The 20,418-nt window shown below is 40.7% G+C and overlaps 1 protein-coding gene across 19 annotated transcripts in view; it reads left to right on the top strand.

The window, feature by feature from the left end:
* Positions 1–20,418, top strand: part of INPP4B (inositol polyphosphate-4-phosphatase type II B) — a 461,921-nt gene that overhangs the window by 422,557 nt on the left and 18,946 nt on the right. For all 19 annotated transcript variants that reach the window (XM_053253993.1, XM_053253999.1, XM_053254002.1 and 16 more), the window contains 2 exons: positions 2,796–2,908; positions 14,894–15,048. In XM_053253993.1, the coding sequence (XP_053109968.1) occupies positions 2,796–2,908; positions 14,894–15,048 (268 nt within the window). The remainder of the gene's footprint in view (positions 1–2,795; positions 2,909–14,893; positions 15,049–20,418) is intronic.

The raw sequence follows: 20,418 nt of genomic DNA, 5'->3' as shown, positions 1-20,418 counted from the left end.
CCTGTCACATTACAGCAAGAAGCCAATTTAAAGCAATAATAATTGTAGCGGTGAGCATCCTGAAAAATGCTGCACTGCACTAAAAATCACCTGGTATAAATTCCTGTTGAACTGCAACATTTTTATTTTTAAAAGCCCTGCCTGCATCATGTTCACATTGTCAGGTGTAATTGGAGCTTCACAAACTGGTAAAACATGCCAGGACTCAGCCCAGAATGTATTTTCAACAGAAGGAATATAGGAAATAGCAGCTGCCTCAATCATGTAGGAGGTCAGGTACCCAAATTGACATTTTTGAAACCAGTATCCCCCCCCCCCCCCGGAATCTTTAGCCATCCAGTTGGCATGCAAACATATAAAAAGCTAGCAAGGAAATACTTAAGCTCAAAGTGGAATGCCAGCATAGCCACAGTGGGGCAGATGTAACAGCTTCTACTAAGTAGTCACACTGCAGCCTATCAAAGTTGTTTCCACCATGTACATTCTTAGGCTCATTAGAATTCAGCTAATATATCAACCTTAAATATGAGAGGAAGGGGAAATGTCAGCATCTCACAGTATTATTATTTACACATTTTGAGGCATTCTAGTATTAAATGGTGCCCTGCTAGGACTAAATTAGGCCAATACTCTAAGGTCTGTAATGGTCTACGTAGGCATCTGGAGTCCATTTAATGCTGGTTTCAATACAACTAAAATCAAAGCCCATGTATCTTTGGGTAGCAACCAAAGATCTTTCTCCCTGGGTTAGTTTTCAAGAGTGGAGTAAAGTAGAATTGGATAGCTGTCAGGTTATATAATACACAGAGCTGCAAATTCAGGCAAATAAGAGATGTGATTTGGTAAAAGACTTAATTGCAATCGCACTGTGTTAATTTAATGTTAAGCATCAGTGCTATTATAGATGGAGGGACGTTTGAATGGAACAGAAATTACTCAGAAGTTAAATCATAACACACTTGAGTGGTTCAAAACACACCTTCAAAATCATTCACTTAGTCGTGACCACCTCCCACTGAAATTAATGGGATTTAATTTTCAATAGTGCTTAGTCATGACTAATTAGTCTGGATGCTGTTCCATACATCCACAGAAATATAGATTTTAAATGCACTGTAGTGATGATAATGTTTGAAAATCACACCATCTTTCTGTATTATATGTTTTTTTCTAATTTATTCTCCCCACTCAACCATAAGAAACTGGACAAAAATGCTTTTGCCATCTTAAAGAAAATTGATAGAAGATAAGGGGACATTCTCAATGGTATACAAAGGTCTAGGAATGACATTCATGTTCAGAGCTGATATTCTGCCAAGCCCTGAAATATTAAATAGCTGCCAACTTTTTAGATTCATATAACCATATCAGTTAAAGGCTGGGAAATAACTTTGAAATGATGTCCTACATTTAGCTTGCATGCAGAAAGTCTCAGGTTCATTTCTTGGGATCACCAAGTAGGGCTGAGAGAGATTTCAAGGTTATCCTTGGAGATCCACTGCCAGTCAGTGCAGAACAGGGCTGCTCAGCTTTGGCCCTTCTGCAGATGTTGGCCCACTACTCCCATAATCCTTGACTATTGGCCACTGAGGTTGGGGATTATTTATTTTTATTTATCTATCTGATTTGTACACCGCCCCAAACTTCCGTCTCTGGGCAGTTAACAATAACATAAAAACATGTTTAAAACATACACAAAAACTTAAAACAATTTATTATTTATTTATTCATTCTATTTTTCTGTCGCCCTTCCAAAATGGCTCAGGGTGGTTTACAATTAAAACAGAAACCATTAATACCAATAACAATTAAGACAGAAATATAAATATAAACACCAATTAACAAAACATCTTAAGAAACAACCAATCAGAACAATTAAACCCCTGAAAACCAGATTAGAGCATTAAAACAATTAAAACTAATTAAAAACCCTGTAAGGCCAGGCCAAACAGATAGGTTTTAAGGGCTCCCTCGAAGGGTTATGTTTTTAAATAATTTAAAATCAAACACAGATTAAAACCTAAACAATTTAAAAAGCTAAAAAAAGCTTGGGTGAAGAGGTGGGTTTTCAAATGCTTTTTAAAAATTGTCAGAGATGGGGAGGATCGTATTTCAGTAGGGAGTACATTCCCTATCTCGGGGCAGCAACCGAGAAGGCCTGCCCCCGTGTGGCCACCTGGCGAGCTGACGGTAACTGGAGACGGACCTCTCCAGATGACCTCAATGGGTGGTGGGGCTCATAATGAAGAAGACATTCACTTAAATACCTTAAGACGTTCTCTTAAACTATAGGAGCTGTAGTCCAAAAGCAGCTGTAGGGCCGAAGTTGAGCAGACCTGGTGTAGACAGTACTGAGCTAGACAGACCAATGGTTTGTCCCAGTGTAAAGCAGCTTCCTATGTTCTTAGTAACAAGAGAATCACCAAAACAATAGGTTTATTATATCACTGAATATTATGGTACCTCATCTCTGTTTGGTTAGTCCTACTCTTCATGTATACTGCAGGAATAGAACATGGGACATATGACAGACAAGAGAGAGAGAATGCAATAGTTTGGAATTCTTCCTATTTCCATTGAAATTAGCCATTGAGAGAATTCCTGGCATCTCCAAAGAAAATCCTTAGATAGCAGTGCCTGTACTAACCAGCACAAACTCATTGCTCAATAATTAAAATAGTGGCATTGCTATGTTTTATGAAGATCCTCAAAATGAGCCTTTAACTGTTGACACTTTTCTTGAGTGAGGAAATCCTTTGGCTCAGCATCACTAGCTGTTTCCTTCTCCTTTTCAGGCCTACCACATTTTCAAGAACAGAATGACTTAAAAGGATTACTAGAAAATCTCCATCAAAACATTCAGGCTAAAAAAAGAAAGAATGTAGAAATCATGTGGCTGGCGGCAACGGTAAGAAGTCTCCTTTTAAACCAATTCCTCACATTTTGTTCTGATTAGTTAAAGTGAGTGCTGAAACAGTCAATCGCAGTCACAAAAAGATCTCATCAAAATTTTTCTAGAGAGTTCATTCCGTGTGCATTATTTACAAACAGCCATGTTCATAGAACAACTCCTCCTAGGTTCATTGAACTACATTTATATCTTCTCATCCAAACTACTGCAGGTTCATACTATTTTTTATTTCTATGGTTGTGCTCTTGATGTCAGGGCTGATATAATATGGGGACATTTCTCTAGAATAGCCCACACCTATATGTCTTCTGTTGCTGTTTTGTGAGTGGCATATCTGCTTTCCCCATTTTCATATACCAGTTAGAGAAAAATGGCAGTTAGATGATGTAACAGATAGCACTGACCTACTCTGAAATGGAGAGCAAAATAGGGCAGGCATCCTTTTGTATTTGTTGGGTGAAGTTACTTAAATGATATATCCTTGGAGAGCAGGATTGCATCCTCATGGATACCATTACCAAATGGCCAGGTCTCTATCAGCAAGGCCTTCGCCACAGCTCTGACTCAGAGTAGAACGTTGTGTGCTTACTGTACAATATAGAAATGCGGATCTCTAAGAAATGTCAACTTCATATTTTAAAAACCAAATGGTTTTACCCTAGTGGCTATGATAAATATTTGTACATGTGAGACAGGACTTTGACAGGGAAGCAACCTGCCTAGAGAGTAGGAAGTTCGAATCCCCACTGGTGTGTTTTCCAGAATATGAGAAACTCCTATATTGGACAGCAGCAATATAGGAAGATGCCTAAAGGCATCATCTCATACTGCACGGGAGATGGCAATGGTAAACCCCTCCTGTATTTTACTAAAGACAACCACAGGGCTCTGTGTCCACCAGGAGTCGACACCAACTCGATGGCACAACCTTTCCTTTCCTTACATTTTTCAACTCCTAAAAAATGCACATTCAGAAAATACAATTTAATAAATACCTGGTGAGTAAAACAGGTGGAATTTAAAAGAGATGGGAACCCTTACACTGCATCTTTGAAGCCCTTCCAACCTCTAATCATATGATTATATGACTGTGTCTCAGTGAATAAGAGCTTTTTAACAATGGTTTTGCATGTGGTTCTTCATCTTACATGATAAATTCACACTTATGGAAAGCCAAATTTTAATTATTCATGCTGGTTTGTTTTTTCTATATTTTTAGAATCTGACAAGCCCTATGCAAAATGCAAAGCATAATTGTTTGGTTATTTGTTTTCATGAATTTGACACCACCAGAACTTACAATTATACTTTTATGCAATTAACTTTCTTTAATTGGGTAATTAAGGATGTAGATATTCTGGAGGGGTCCCACAAATCACCTGTCACTAAGTTGATTACATTTCTTTTCTCAGTAATTTCCACTGTGATTGCTACGCATTGCAGTGGCAGAGATGAAAACATTTGATTTGCAATTTTTAGCACCTCCAATTAAAAATGAATTAAATTGCAAAGGTTTGGTACATCTGGATACTTAAATCCCTTGCAACCACTTTTGTAATCTGTTGGAAGCGCAGTGCATTTTTGTGAAAGAATTATTTCTTGGTCCATTACAATATGTTAGATGGACCTCTGAAGATATGGATATGTTAGAGAGCTGCCCACCTCCCACTCTCAGCCTCTGACAAGTGGTTTCCAGTTGTATGCATGCTTTTGCCAAGACCAGCCCGGCCATTAAACACAGAAAATCGATACTAAGGTTCAACAGGTCCTAAGGTATAGAAATTGAATTAATAATAACAACAATAACACTACTGTAGGGGAAAGCTCTTTTTGTAATGGTGGAATGAATGTATTCACTCTCCCAATCAATATCTGTAAAGGTGCTGTAAACAGTAATGGTACTGCGCACAGGCGCGCGCACACATTCTTCCCAACCTAAACTGATTATTTGTTGAGTTATGAAGCAGATATTTTATTTTCTGAGATCTATAGCTTGTATTTTCTTATTGTCCTCATGGTCCTCAACTCTTGGACACTTTGGAATGTTGTGGTTCTGTAGTCCATCCTATGTCTAATTGTGATAAGTAAAAAGCATCTCCTTTTATCTGTCTCAGTTTCCCTCATTTTACCTTAGTTATTATTTGATTTTATTTACACTCTAACAGTTTAGTAGCTATGTTGGTTATGTTACTGATTGTACAATTTATTGATTTATTTAGCATATTTATATACTAACCAAAACTCAGGTCTCTGGGCAGTTTACAGTAAAAACACAGATTAAAACAAAATTAAAACAATTGAAAACAATGATATATTCTATAAATCTAATTAAAAGCCAGGATGAATAAATGTGTCTTCACAGCCCTTTTAAAAGCTGTCAGACATGGAGAGGCCCTTATTTCAGCAGCGAGTGCATTCCAGAGCCTCGGGGCAGCAGTGGAGAAGGCCCATCCCTGAGCAGCCCATCATGTTTAACCAAAATTTCCAAAACTCCCTGCCCCTGGGAAAAAGGAGTGCTAACAAGTCCAAAACTGGGGCTGAGGCTGGAGCTGGAATCTATGCTAGGAATGAAAAAGACTGGAGCCAAAAGCAGGGAAACAGCACTGGAACGGAAAGCCGTAGCTAAGAGAGCTATAATGACAAGATAGCCAGGGAGCAAATAGCCAGGTCTGGTGTAGGGATGTGCAAAGCATTTTGATTCAAAACAGGCTGTTTCGAGCGTCTGGAGCTCGAAACAAAACACCCTTTAAATAAAGGGCCTGTTTCAAACTTAGAACAAAACAACCCTGTTTGGATTCGGAACATTTCACCATGTCATTTTGGAGTCCTGTTTTTCCCTTGCTGATTGGTTTTATGGCACTTGCTTCCAATTGGCTTGCGATCCTATGGGGCTTTGTGGGGAAAGGTTAAAAGTTTGTTTAAAGTTGCCTGCTTGCCCATTTCTTTTGTGGGTTGGGTAGTTGGTAGGTAGCACCCATCATGCCCTACTGCCCCACTTACTTTGGTGTCCCTAGGAGCTGCCCGTGGGGAACAATGGGGTATTTCAAATTTCCCCATTGTTTCCTACGACTGAAACACTCGAAACATTTTGAGGTTTGTTCCGTTGAAACAATCGAGTCAGCCGATTCCAAACAAAACGTTTCAGCCATCTGCATTTTTATTTGAGCTCAAAACAAAACGCAAAATCCGTTTTGTGCACATCCCTAGTGTGGTTGAGGACAGATAGCTGTTGCACCAGTAAATATCAGTCACACACTCCTGGGTTATTAAAGCAGCTGCATGTTCCACCCTTTCCTGGATCATTAGCTCCATTTCAGTCTAGATCTTGAATCTGTCCTTGTCTCCTCTTCATTGGTAGGACTAAGTGAGGCTAGATCTTAGCTGGCCAAACAGGTGCTTTATCACCTATTCTGGGTTTTGACCCTCATCCATCACCAACTTGAGATCCTGGGACTGACAGAGGGTGTCGGAACTAGCTTTATAATATTATTTTAGGACAGGAGAGGAGAGCTGATCTTGTGGTAGCAAGCATGAATTGTCTCCTTAGCTAAGCAGAGTCCACCCTGGTTGCATATGAATGGGAGACTAGAAGTGTGAGCACTGTAAGATATTCCCCTCAGGGGATGGAGCCGCTCTGGGAAGAGCAGAAGGTTTCAAGTTCCCTCCCTGGCTTCTCCAAGATAGGGCTGAGAGAGATTCCTGCCTGCAACCTTGGAGAAGCCGCTGCCAGTCTGTGAAGACAATACTGAGCTAGATAGACCAATCGTCTGACTCAGTATATGGCAGCTTCCTATGTTTTACTATTTTGTATATCTAGCTCTTGATGCTTTGATGCCTCCCTCACCCCCAGTTTCATGTAAAGTCAGCTCAAACAGCTGACTTTTAATCTTGCTTGTATGGGAACTTTGACTATGATGGTATTTGAATATACTTTGAAAATATTCAAAAGTATCCTTTCCCCTCAAGCAATGAATAGACAAGACAGAGGATTCTGTGGGAGCCACTCTGTAGACCAAGTGCTGGTCTGGGCTCTAAACTTCCATGGATGACAAATATGCAGGTAAAGATATTTTTGAGAGATGGGTAGAGAGTATAGCTATACTCCAGATACTTTAAGATATTCCAGAAGATATTCCCTACTTGCAAGAAACTCTAGTACGGGAAGATGAAGTTAGATCAGCACTCCAGTCATTACCAAGTCAGAAGCCTACAGCAATGGATGGAATAGCTACAGAAATATGGCAGGCAACTGAAGAAGAAACAGTTGAGGCTCTAGCTAAACTATGCCAGCAAATCTGGAGAACGACACAGTGGCCAACAGACTGGAAGAGGTCAGCATACCAAAGAGTATACCAAAGATTGGAAGAGGTCAGTATACCCATACCAAAGAAAGGAGACTTAACAGATTGCACAAACCATCACACAATATCCTTAATTTCACATGCTAGCAAAATAATGCTCAGGATCATCCAATGCAGATTAGAGTCCTACGTAGAAAGGGAAATGCCAAAGAACAAGAATGCCGAGGTTTCAGAAAAGGCAAAGGAACAAGAGACATCATTGCTGATGCGTGCTGGATAATTGAGAAAGCCAAAGAATACCCTCCAAAAAGTCAATATGTGTTTTATTGACTACAGAAAAGCTTTTGATTGCATTGACCATGTCAAGTTGTGGAATATCCTTAGGAAAATGGGTGTCCCAGAACAGCTTATTGTTCTCATGAGAAACTTATACACAGGAGAGGAAGCCATAGTCCAGACAGAACATGGTGAAACAGAATGCTTCCAGATGGGCAAAGGAGTAAGGCAAGGCTGTCTACTTTCTCCTTCTTTGTTCAACTTATATGCTGAACCTATACTGAGAGAAGCTGGATTGGAAGGAGCTGAGCATGGTTCTAAAGTTGGAAGAAAAAACATCAATAAACTGTACTACGCTGATGACATCACTCTGATAGCTGAGTGTGTGGATGATCTGCAAGCTCTAGTCATGAAAGTCAAGGAGCACAGTGAAAAAAATGGGACTATAACTAAATGTAAATGACAACGGGTACAGCAACCAGCCTCAGAAATGATAATGAAGACATTGGAGTGGTGGATAGCTTCTGCCTTTTAGGATCGACCATCAACAGTAAAGGATTGACCAAAAACAGTCAAGAAATGTGCCGCAGACAAGCACTTGGTAGGGTTTCAATGAAGGCCTTGGAAAGGATATTTAGATGCCGTGACGTGTCTACACCTACAAAGATTAGAATAGTTCGGACCATGGTTTATTCCATAACACTCTATAGATGTGAAAGCTGGACTTTGAAGAAGCAAGATAGAAAAAGCATTGATGCTTTTGAACTTTGGTGCTGGAGAAGACTTTTGTGGCAGAGGCGTAACGATAGGGGGGGCAGGGGGGGCATGTGCCCTGGGCGCCACCCGCTAGGGGGCGCCAAAAAGTACCCCCCAAGATCCCCTGCCGTTTTCGGAAAAAAAATCTTTTTTCTTTTTTTTGGAGAAAAAAATTTGTGTGTGTGTGTGCACTGCAGCGGTCCCCCCTCCCCCTCCCCCGGTCCTGGCGCCAGCTCCGGCACTGGGCGCCACCGCCGCGGCGTTTGCCTTTTGTAATGCCTGCCTGCTTTGCAAATTGCAGTGTCGGCACTCGGCAAGGCAACTCTCTTCGTCTGTGACTGACTGACTGTCTCTGTCTCAGACACTCCGAGAGTCTGCTGAGCGCATGAGCCCGGGCGTGACTAACTAGCAGCGGGGGCAAGATCCGCCCAATGTAGCCCTCTTTTCCATCTGCTCCTTTGGGCTGCGCGAGGGAGGGTGGCTGAACACCTCCCCACCCCCCACCCCCAGCCAGTCCCTTGGACAGCCGGCGGGGAGGGATACCCAAGAGGAGGAGGACCAGCGGAGCAGTGGGAGCTCTGCCCCGCCCGACGCCTCCTCCTCCGCCTCTCTGGACTGAGGAACACGAGCCTCATAGCCTGAGCTAGGCTCTGGCTTTTGCAGCAGCGACAAGGCAAGCGGAGGGTTAAAGGGAGCAAGAGGCGAGTCCTAGAGCTGCCTGGAAGGCATTGTACTAGAAGAGAACTCCCCACCTGCCACCAGCCCCAACACTGGAGAGGAGACTTGGCTTTTCCTTCTTCCTGGCGTCATGTCAGATCTGGTGAGTGCTGCAAAAGGGCATGTGGGCTGCAGCAGCAGGGAGGGCAATGCAAGGCGGGTGGCGGTGGGGCTAGGAAGTGCTCAGGAAGGGAGCTTCAGAATGATGGCTGGGCGGTGGGTTGTGGAATTCTGCCCCGACGTGCTTGTTATACTCCCTTCCTGCACAGCTCCCAGCCCTTGGAAGATGGTGACCTTTGATCACCCCTCCTATTTGGGAAATGCAGACAGCAGAGAACATTAGAGAGAAGTAGGGGATGCCAGGCAGGAAAGTGTGGAGTGGGCATTAGAAAAGCTCAGGGGACTCCTAGATAGTGGCTAGGCGGGAAAAGACGGACAAGGCAGCTCCAGTGTGGGAAGGAGAGGGAGGCTGGGGAGAGAAATCAACAGAGCTCACTTCCGCTTCACTACATCCCCCGCCCCACCGCCCCATGCATATCACCCTCCGACTCCATCACTGGGGGATTTCTAAGCCAGAAGGTTCTGGCAGCAAATTCCTTTCCATAGAATTTCTGACTCTTCCTGACAACTTTGGATGTACTGGAAAAAGCATTAAATGGGTTGAATGAAAAGTGAATGCAAAGTGCACTTGGGAGTTGGGGACCCAGGGGCAGGAGTATAAGCTGGGTGGGAAATGAAAGATAGGGAAATGGGGAGGGGAGTTGGAAGTGTGTTGTGTGGGGTGGGAGGAAGGGTTAGAACAGGGTTTCTTAACCTTGGCCCCCCAGATGTTGTTGGACTGCAGCTCCCATCATCCCCAGACATGTGGCTGAGGATGATGGGAGTTGTAGTCCAACAACATCTGGGGGAGCAAGGTTACGAAACCCTGGGTTAGAGGAGCCTAACTAGTGTCTGGAAACACGAGGCAGGGAGGCTATCCTTGAATCGGGAAGGGAAGAGGGAATGAGAGATGCCCTACCTCACACTGAACCCTTGCACACCCATACCCAGAGCTCCTTTGCCTCCAGTATAATTAGCCAGGAGTTCCTGGTGGTGAAATCCTTTGGGAAGGCATCCAGACAGCCCTTGGAACTGCTTTCAAATGGGTTTACCCTTCTTGATTTATTAGAGGGAGAAAACTTGCGTGCTAGCTAGCTAGGATCACTCTCTCTTGTTTCCAAAACCCCTTTCAGCTACAAGAATGTCATACTGCAGTGTGTAATGTGTTGCATTGGCAGGACTGAAGAACTTCATCTCTCTGGTTAGTCCTTGCTTTAAGAGAGAAACTTACCAAAGAGCAAGGAGATCTTGCAGGTTTCCTGGAAGCTGCCTTGGAGTGCAGAGATGGAAAAGGAACAACCTATGGTGTTTATATATATATTTTTAAATCTGACATGGCATGGGAATAATCATGAGAACCAGCCCCCTGTGTCAGTCAAAATGAATTAGCTTCATAGGGGCAGTGGCACATCATCTAGTGACTCTGGGCCAAATCTCAGGTGGATTTGTCAAATGTTTGGGATTTTATGACCTATAGGATGGTCAGGGCTTATAATGGTAACTTTTTACACCTTACCTTAACCACAGGGACACTATGGCACCTGTATAGTCATTGCTTTTTCTAGTATGGAAACTATTGTCTCTGCCTAAGATGCTATAGATGTGAATGGTGCTGCAATCACACCATAGCTGTAGGAAGTGTGCAATCATTCAAAACATATTTTTATCTGTATGAAATACATACAGATAAAAATATGTTTTAAATGATTGCACACTTCCTACAGCTATTGAATCCTACACTTCTTGAATCCTAGGGGTATCCTACACACACTCACACACACACACGTGTGCTATCTTTAAATATATACATATGTATGCTGGGGGGGGCGACGGGGGGGCGCAATTTCAGTGCTTGCCCCGGGCGCCGTTTTCCCTAGTTACGCCTCTGTTTTGTGGATACCATGGGCAGCCATGAAAACAAACAAATGGATCATAAAACAAATCAATCCAGAATTTTCACTCAAGGCACAATTGACCAGGCTCAAATTATCATGCTTTGGGCACATTATGCAAAGACCCAGCTCCCTTTAGATGTCTGTAATGCTGGGAGAAGTTGAAAGAAAGAAGAAGATGACCAGCAGCCAGGGAGATGGACTCAACCATGACAGCAATGAATGCACCACTGAGAGACCTTAAAGGCCAAGTTGAAGACAGATCATGCTGGAGAGAATCTATCTATGTGGTCACTAAGAGCTGACACCGACTTGACGGCACTTAATCAATCATTCATTCAGTAGCTATACAGTTCTGTCATGCTTGCCTTAAACAGAATTAACATTTAGGTCAGTAATGCAAGACAGTCTTGCATTACTGACCTAAATGTTAATTCTGTTTAAGGCAAGCATGACAGAACTGTATAGCTACTGAATGAATGATTGATTAAGTGCCGTCAAGTCGGTGTCAGCTCTTAGTGACCACATAGATAGATTCTCTCCAGGATGATCTGTCTTCAACTTGGCCTTTAAGGCCTTTAATGATTGGCCTGTTAGCCTTGATTCCACTACCAAACTGTGTCGTTTTCTTGAATATAGTAAAACTATATGTCTGGATGTCTGCTGACATCCAGACTAGCACTGCACTGGAGCTATAGGAGAGAAGCAGGTTTCACCTATTTTCCCCTTTCCTTATGAAGTCCCTTCCAAAAATATATCGCTGAGGGTTGCACGATCCTACTTGCAGTAGTTGTTTTTTTCAGCTGCAACTTAGGCACATCGTTCTCTGACAGCACATCACATTTAGTATTTGAATACTGTGGATGAGGATATCCCTGAGACATCATCAGTCATGAAATGACATAGTCTTTCCCTTAGATTCCCAGGAACTACATCACACCAACTAATTTCCTTTGCCTTAAAAATAAATGCATATATAAATAGGTTCAAAAATATTGAAATATAGTAGACCCTTGAATCGTGCAGGTCTGCCTTTCACAGTTTTGCCCTTTCAAGGGCAAGTTCTATGTATGTATGTATAAATACCAATTTATTTTTCACACTGGTTTTTGGTCATTTATGGGGGTTTCCAGTTGAAATGTTTTAAAAATCCCCAATCTGAGGAATGACCAAAACTACTGCAACAGTGTTTGTCAGCTGAGAAGCACCTCCTTTAAATAGTTTGAAGAAGTTCAGGCAGAAGAAGAGGCAGTGTTGCATTCTGGGAGCAGGTAAGGGGCTCTTCTCCAAGCTTTTTCAGTAGCTAGTAGCATCAGAGGTGACAGGTAGCATCATATTAGTAGCATTTAAATACACACACATTAGTTTCTGCAAAAGCAGGCAGTTCTTGCCACGGGGTAGTCTCATATAGGGATGTTCGGCACTGGTTCACTGCCACGAGGAGGAGAGTGGGGTTTTTAACAAAAGAAAAGAAAAAAAAGCAGGCCCTTACCCGCTCCCTGCCACCTCATGCAACTTCCTGCAGTGGCAGTGCTTGTCCCATGAAGCCGTGCACTGGCATGCACATGGCATCTGCATAAGCACAGGTACCATTTGTGTGGTCAGTATGGTGTTGCTGACCAAGCATATGGTGTCCGCGCATGCGTGGATGCCATGTGCATGCTGGCATCACACACAGCTTCTTGGGGCAAGCATAGTCACAGCAGGAAGCTGCATGCAGTGGTGGAGAGCTGGTAAGGGCCTACGCTCCCTTTTTTAAAAAAGACCCCGTTCCCCGTGGCTCCAGACCAGTTTGGACAAGGTCCAAATGGGTTCGGTGCCAAACCAGTGCATGAACCTTGGTGCTTACACATCCCTAGTCTCATATTCAGGAAAGGGTCAGAAGCAGCTTGGGGAAGTCCAGTCAGCCGCACCCACTCTAGAGGCAGCAGCGATGTATTGTGAGGGTTGTGCCCAAGCTTGAGAGGCCTTGGCTAGGTGAGAAGCAGTGTGCAATCGCTTTACTTTTTAAATTCCCAAACCCTTCTCAGGAACCTAACCTTCTTTTTCTAGTTGGGTTTTAGACTTGAATATCTTGGGTTTAACTTCAGTGGTAATTTCGTGGAATATCATTCTTACAGTATTAAACAGTCTCCTGTACTAGAAATGTTAATGTACATTCAGACTGCTAGTTTCCTTTCCAGCTACTAACAACTTTTGGAACTACCACATGATGAGAATCTTGTAGGGTTTCATTACTTGGCTATTGAAGGACCTTCAATGCATTCTTCTAACTGCTTTTGAGAACTTACAAAATTTTAACTTATTTAAAGAATGACAACAGCAGAGTTCATTGTATGTTTGAGATTTTCAAACAATGTAGTTGCTGGATTTCCAGCACTCACTGACTACAAAAGTCATTGTTCATTGGGGAGTAGTTGTCTGATTCTGCAGGCTGGATGACTGTTGCTTAGGTACAGATATTTTTCATGCCTTTTTATTTCTTTTTAGAAGTAAAATCCAAAGTACATTTTACAGAGCTTTTCCCATGTGTGTCGCACTTCTTTATTCTTTTTCTGTTCTGTTGCCAAAACCTTTGTTCTTCAACATCTGTTCTGTTCAATTTTGGTCGCTTTGAAGTTTTATGTTTTAATTTAGAAAGCTTAATCGCTAATTCTTTAGTGATTCTGATTTGAACCTAAATTTAAAATAAAAGCGCAAACTTCAAAGGGTGCTAAATGTACATGATTGTAATGCAAGAGGTTCGGAGCATGCATTTAATATCTGCCAGTTTTAAAACATAGCTGAATAACCATAGCTCTCAGTAACGACGTCTCATATAGCATGAATCAGAATATAAAAATTAAAAGACTGGCTAGGAAACAGTGCTTAACTGTCCTTAGCAGAGCTGCTGTTCTCTAGGTGTGCTTGAAATCTGATCATATTGCCTTTGTCAGGAATATGCCCTGTGCTTAGAAGAACAATCTTTCTATTTATTTGGGACATGCAGCCATTTATAAGATCATTATTATTAAATTTTATTTATTTACTTACTTAACATATTTATATACTGCCCAAAACGCAAATCTCTGGGCGGTTTACAACAATACAATAAAAACAACAAATAAAAATGTTACAGCAATTTAAAATTTAAAACAGTGTTACAACTATTAAAAACCATCAAATTATTAAATAACAATGATACAAAACAACAACAAATGCCAATTGGTTAAAGCACCCATTTGCATCCCTAAAGTTCATGGATTCAGATCTTCTTTTAAAGGTTCTTGATGTACGAGACTGGAGAAGTCAAAGATAGTTGGCTACACATACAGGTGTGTCACTTTTTTATTGCCACAATCTACAAAAACTAGTGTGTTCTAATACCAGTACTACTACTAATATTTAAAGTACCTTAAAAGCTACTTTAAAAAAAAAAAGTAGCAATGGTGTTAAATGTGCTGAATCATTTTAGCTGTATTAGGCTACATTGATTGATATGAACTCTGTTTTTATTTGGAAGCTAAACTTTCAAATTTACATAAAATTACAAACACAAAAAATACAGTTATATTAGGAAAGTCAATTGTGAATTCTTTAATTATTCTGATTTGAGCTTTTCTATGGGGTTTTAGTGTTGCTCCGTGAGTTAAGTAAGGCAAGTGATCAGAAGATCAACTATTCTGGAACTTTGTGTTCAGACTTCAGTATTTTGGGGTGGGGGGAGGATCTTATACAATATTTTGTATTGTAATTTGCTTTGTGTCATGTGTTGTGAACTGCCCAGAGAACAGTTTGTTATGGGGTGGCGAACAAATAAAGTTTATTTATTATTGGCAGAAAGAACTTGAAAATATTCTTGAAGCTTATGTAAAAAGCTGGCATGTCCGAATATGCTAGACCATGTAGAACACCTGGAGTGAGGATGGCAATAATTTCCTTGGTATATGTGTGCATTATAGATTTGTCGCAAGCTAAATGGAATCCGGTTTACCTGTTGTAAAAGTGCCAAAGATAGGACATCAATGTCAGTGACATTGGAACAGTGTTCAATTTTAAGAGATGAACATCAGCTGCACAAAGACTTTTTTATCCGTGCACTGGACTGTATGAGAAGGTATGTCTCTAATTTCTTATTTTTCTCATGTTTCAGATTTGTATATGTGTATCATTTTTTGGCCAGAATGTTACCTTGGGTCAGGAATAAGAAGTATACCATTTGTTCTTAGCTAATTAACCCCTCATTATTATCCCAAGCCCAGGTTCATATTTCAGGCCTTTCATATAGCCCTTTTCCCCAAACACATTAAATTTTCATAGAGATATTTTACAGTACTGTGTAAAATACTGGTTAATCAAATATAGTAATTTGCTACACTGGGCAGCTTCCATTAGTTTAATCAAAAAGAAATAAAATACAGGAAACAAAGTTAAGACATTTAACTTTTTAACTGTCATTTTTAAAAATTAAGTCTAAAAATTAAGCGGTGTTATAAAAACAATACTTTGTATTTTAAATGTAATCATACACAACGGTTAAGATTGAATTAATCAAAAAGATGTAATTAAAAGATGTCGTATAGCAGTGCTCTTCATTGTAAGGCCCTGGAGCCGGTGGTAGCTCCCATGAACCAGTTCAGCTCCCTAACTGTTTATTGGGCCGGTACGAACTTCAGCCAAAGCGGAATATTCTGCAGACCCGCTGGCACCATGCGGAAGTGACCATTCCTACCATGCAGTACTGCACTTTGCCTAAAGCTGGACTCGTTTAAGGGAAACAGAATCCTCTTGAGCCCTGCACCATTTTGGAAGGTATCCACAGAATGCGCTTTTAAAAAGGCTCAGTCTCTCTTAAAGGGCCCTCTTGGCACTGAGAAGAGTGCAGTACTGCACAGAGATCAGCAAAGTGGAAAATAGCTCCCACAATGCATGTTTTTTTGCCAGAGTGGCCCCTGCTTGAATCAGTCAACACTGTCAGATAGTGTTGATTGTCTGCAGGAAAGCAGTGTATTATTTGTTGTGTGCAGAGAAACTGGATTTACATAAGAAAAGTACTTATTTTAAGACAAGAAATTTTTATCTATGCTTGCTAGCTAACCATTTCCGTAACAAAATTCCATGCACTGCCATCAGTTGTGAAGTAGCTCTCCAAGGGTACTTGATCGTATGCTCAGCACTTCAACAGAAAATAGGAATGCTCTGCAGTGTTTCTGTATTTTAAGAGAGGAAAGATTTTAACAAACTAGTTGATAAAGGATTCTTACTTTTGGATTTTTATTAGCACCATTCAGTTAAACTGAGTGAAAGAGAGAGGTTAACTAGTCAGTCAGTCATTATGCCCTTCAACATCAGTATGGATCGTGGGGGGGGGGTTTGGGGGGGGTGTTAATCAGCAGTTTAGTATGGCAATTCAGATGTTTAGTTTGTATGGAAACTGCTAATGTTGTATCATGTTGTTGTATAAAAATTCCATACATTTCATACATATCATTATTAATCATTATCATACATTATCTTATATCCTCTGCAGCTTCTAAGCTATAGCGGGTGATGCATGTGCTAGCTTCACAACTTTGTATGCTTTTACTAATGAGCAATTCATTATTTGCTATATTTAATCATAATTTCTATTGATCCAACTGCTCTGATTCTGAGGAAGCTTGCAGTCCATTTGATCGATTTAACAGTGTGTTATTGCTTAGCTTGGTTGGTGAATAAAAGCTTCTCAGCTTCAAAAAATTCAAGTTTCTACTACAGAATACCCAGAAGTGGAATAGAAAAAGAGTAATTAGAGTCTCATGTAGTTAAAAATATATATCCAGTTATAAACAACAAACATCTCCATACCAATTTCAGTGTTCCAGAAGAATTCATAGTGTAAGAAGGTGAATAGATCATAGCTCCATCGAGTTCAGTATTCTAATAATGACTGTTTCGGAAAGCTCATAACTAAGATATCCCTAGGAGTTTGTCCTCAATATCTGGTAACCATATCAACTCTGAATTTAAGAGATTCAAGTGTTTAGTCCCGTGTCTGAGAGGTGGTCAGTGATGATTATGATTCTTTATATTTCTGTCCCACCCTTCTTGCAATATATACATAATTCATATGTGGATATATTATACTGGCACAGTAATGCGAATGCAGTTCAGATAAGGAGTTGCTTCAACATTCTACCATTGTAAGCCCTGAAAATTCTCTTGGTCATAAAATCAACACCATCTATCCGATCTACCTAACTGCATGCAGTCATCAACTAGGTGACAAGAGACACCACCCTCCAGATTTGGTACAGATCCACTGAAAAATGACAGGGATGTAGCAGTTTAAATATCACTCCTAAAAAGAGACATCTGTGTTGCTAGCCTCTGAATTCCCCATAACAACAGGGTAAAATCAATGAAGGACACATAACGTTATTTTGTTAGTGGGATTTTGCCCACTGAGGGTTCTGAAGCCAGTTGGGAGGGGGCAAGTCCTGGCAAGTGACTTCCTAATTCTGATTGTACCTGCTTCATAAGGAGAGTGTAGGAGCACTCTGGCACTTCTAGGGATAAACAGATGTTCCCTTTCCTTTAAAGGGCTTTTATTTTCTCTTTCCACTGAGGTGGCAGTGAGATAGAATGGGACCTTGCCAGGACACACAAGTTGGGATGGATCTAGGAGGGAATGCAAGGCAGTGGCAAACTGGCAGGGGGCCTTGCAAAGGTACACAAGGTGCTGGCAGACTGTCTTTGAATGTTAACTTCCTACATCAAAGATCTACTGCCTGAGAATGTGAAGTCTCCACTTAGCTAGTATGGATAAGAGCTACTGTTAATTTTAAACTTCCTTTCTCATAATGCCAAATCAGATGCTTTTCTCCATCAAAATGCCTGCTAATTCATTCATCCAGAAACCTTCAGTTTAAGATGAGAGTTACAATGCTTTCAATTTCCACTGCTACTACAAAAACCATGGAAATGGCAAGTTAAGGTGCCCATTCCGCACCATATAAGCTTTAAGACTTTGTACAGTCTCATATATTATGCTGCTTTAGAAATGAGGCTTCATGCATCCACAGTTTGCAATGGTCTTTTAGCTCAAGATTGGTCTGGGGAAGGATGTGAACAGGCAGAAATTTAACAAGTGCAATTTCTCCAGTGACTTGCTAAAGATGCCTCTGATGAATTTCTGCCTGATGCATCCTTGCAAAGCACAGTGCTTCCCCAAAATGCCACCTATCTAGTGAATGCGCAGCCAGAAATCCAAGTGATCCTCAGTTCAGCCACAATAACTTTCTACAGGTAGTAACTGATGGTTTTCTGTTTGATACATCTCTATGAGGCACAGCTCTTTACCCAAAAGCTGTGTAGTATAGCAGAGCTTGGAATCTTTACACATTTATTATGTATTTATTTATTTAATTTATAAACTGCCTGACTCCAAAGGTTCTAGGCCTTTGAACTCACCCTGGTGGCTACTCAGGGATGGGCCTTCTCCACTGCTGCCTCGAGGCTTTGGAATGCACTCCCTAGTGAAATAAGAGCCTCCCCATCTCTGACAGCTTTTAAAAAGTTTTTGAATACACATCTGCTCACCCAGGCTTTTAACTAATATTGTTTTAATGGTTTTAATGCTGTTTTAAAATATTGTTTTAAAATTTTTAACTTTAATTTTAATGTTTTAAACTTTTTCTTTTTGTTTTAACTAATGTTTTACTTTCTGTTTTTATTTTGTTGTAAACCGCCCAGAGACATAAGTTTTGGGCAGTATAAAAATACGTTAAATAAATGAATGAAATATAGGATGTGACAACTTCTATGTTTATCTTTCTATGCAATTATTTCTGTAAGTGTTGTTTAAAAGGCAACATGAACTCCTAATCCAGCCACAAAATTCTCTCAGGTTCTAATTTAAAATACATGTATATAGGTTTGTCTTTGGGTGGGCCAGAATTGAGACTGGGACCTTCACTTCTTAGTTTCTGCTGTTGGAATTGTTGTGAAGTGATGATGACTCTACTAAACAGAATGTCAAAGTTCTATCTCAATCTGTAATGACTGCTGGGAAGAGCCCTTGACACTTTGAAAACAATCATTGCAAGACAGATCAGCTCTTGATGTTGCAAGGCTATCATTAAGGCTAGCATGGATTAGCATTAAGGATATCGCCCAATACTTAACCATTTAAAATATAACATTTTTAAAAAATATCATTTATTTATACATTTGCATTCAAGAGACAGTCAGTATGAATAACCTGAATTAAAATGTTCACTTGTAGACCAATTTAGAACATTTTCAAAAAAATAAATGTTCTACTTTCAGCACCTTGATTTGAAGCAGGTGTGAAGAGTGTATTATCCAGGGTCACTTTGGAGTTCATAGTAATGATAAATTTTGGCTTTTTGTGTGTTTAAAAGCACTGCAGGGTAGACTGTGGATAGATTAGATTTCTTATAAGATGCTTCACTAGAAAGAGAGAATAATTGTGAATTTTAAAGAAATTGTTTACTGTCTTAGAACTGTTCTCAGAAAATAGTTCTAGAGAATATGTTAGAATCAGGGGAGGGTAAAACAAGTACTTGGAGCCTGTGCCTAGGGGCTATCTGGATGAACAGCCCCAGAAATGAAAAAGGGATGTGCCAGGAGGGTGTCAGGATGTCTGTGGAAGTCATCCCAACATGCCCCCACGCTCTGCATGCCGCCTTCTTCACACGTACTGCCAGCCATATAGTTTGAACTGGCTGTTTGAAAAACTTTTGCTCAGAATTAGAAGTTTTCTGGCTGCCACACAAAATTAGCTGTCACCTTGATGTATTCTTTACTACATAATCCTAGGTTTATATCACACACGCACAATGAAAAATAACTCTTTATCACTTTAAAATTAACAGACTAATATCTGTTAATGCTAATATGGGATTACTTCCTGAAATTTCTGCATTTTCTAAAAAGTTTTTGTTCAGAAACTTAAGCGATGAATTCCTAAGAATATTGGACCACATTTTCTGTGGCATTACAAAGGTGAAGCAAAAGCTCCACCCTCATAAGGACCCAGGGCAATAGCTCTATTTAAGGCTTGCTGTGTAGCCCAATGCGTGGGGAAGAGGGAGGGGGAAACAATTTCTGCTTCCCTTCCCTACCTGCAAAAGCACTTTCCACTTCTAGAAATATGTCCCTGAGCACTGTGCAACCCTCAGGGACATATTTTCTTGCCATAAGAACAGCTTTTACAGTGAGGGGAGAGAAGCGAAAATTGCTTCCCTGCTTGCAGTGTTGTATGGCAAGCTTTCGGCACAGCTAGTATCCTGACTCCCTACAGGGCACACACCACTGTGGAGAATGTGGATCACCATCTATTTTAAGAATACACGCTGTCTTTAGTTTTCATCTCTGTACCAAGTCAAGGCTGGAGAGATGTGCAGACAGGTGTTCTCAATACTTGCCTCTCAAATTTCAGTTCTTTATTCTGGCAACTTATCAAAGCCTGTATAACTTTAAA

Source organism: Hemicordylus capensis, chromosome 5 (genome assembly GCF_027244095.1).
Source record: "Hemicordylus capensis ecotype Gifberg chromosome 5, rHemCap1.1.pri, whole genome shotgun sequence".
NCBI classification, from domain to species: domain Eukaryota; kingdom Metazoa; phylum Chordata; class Lepidosauria; order Squamata; family Cordylidae; genus Hemicordylus; species Hemicordylus capensis.
This window is presented reverse-complemented; position numbering and strand designations above follow the sequence as displayed.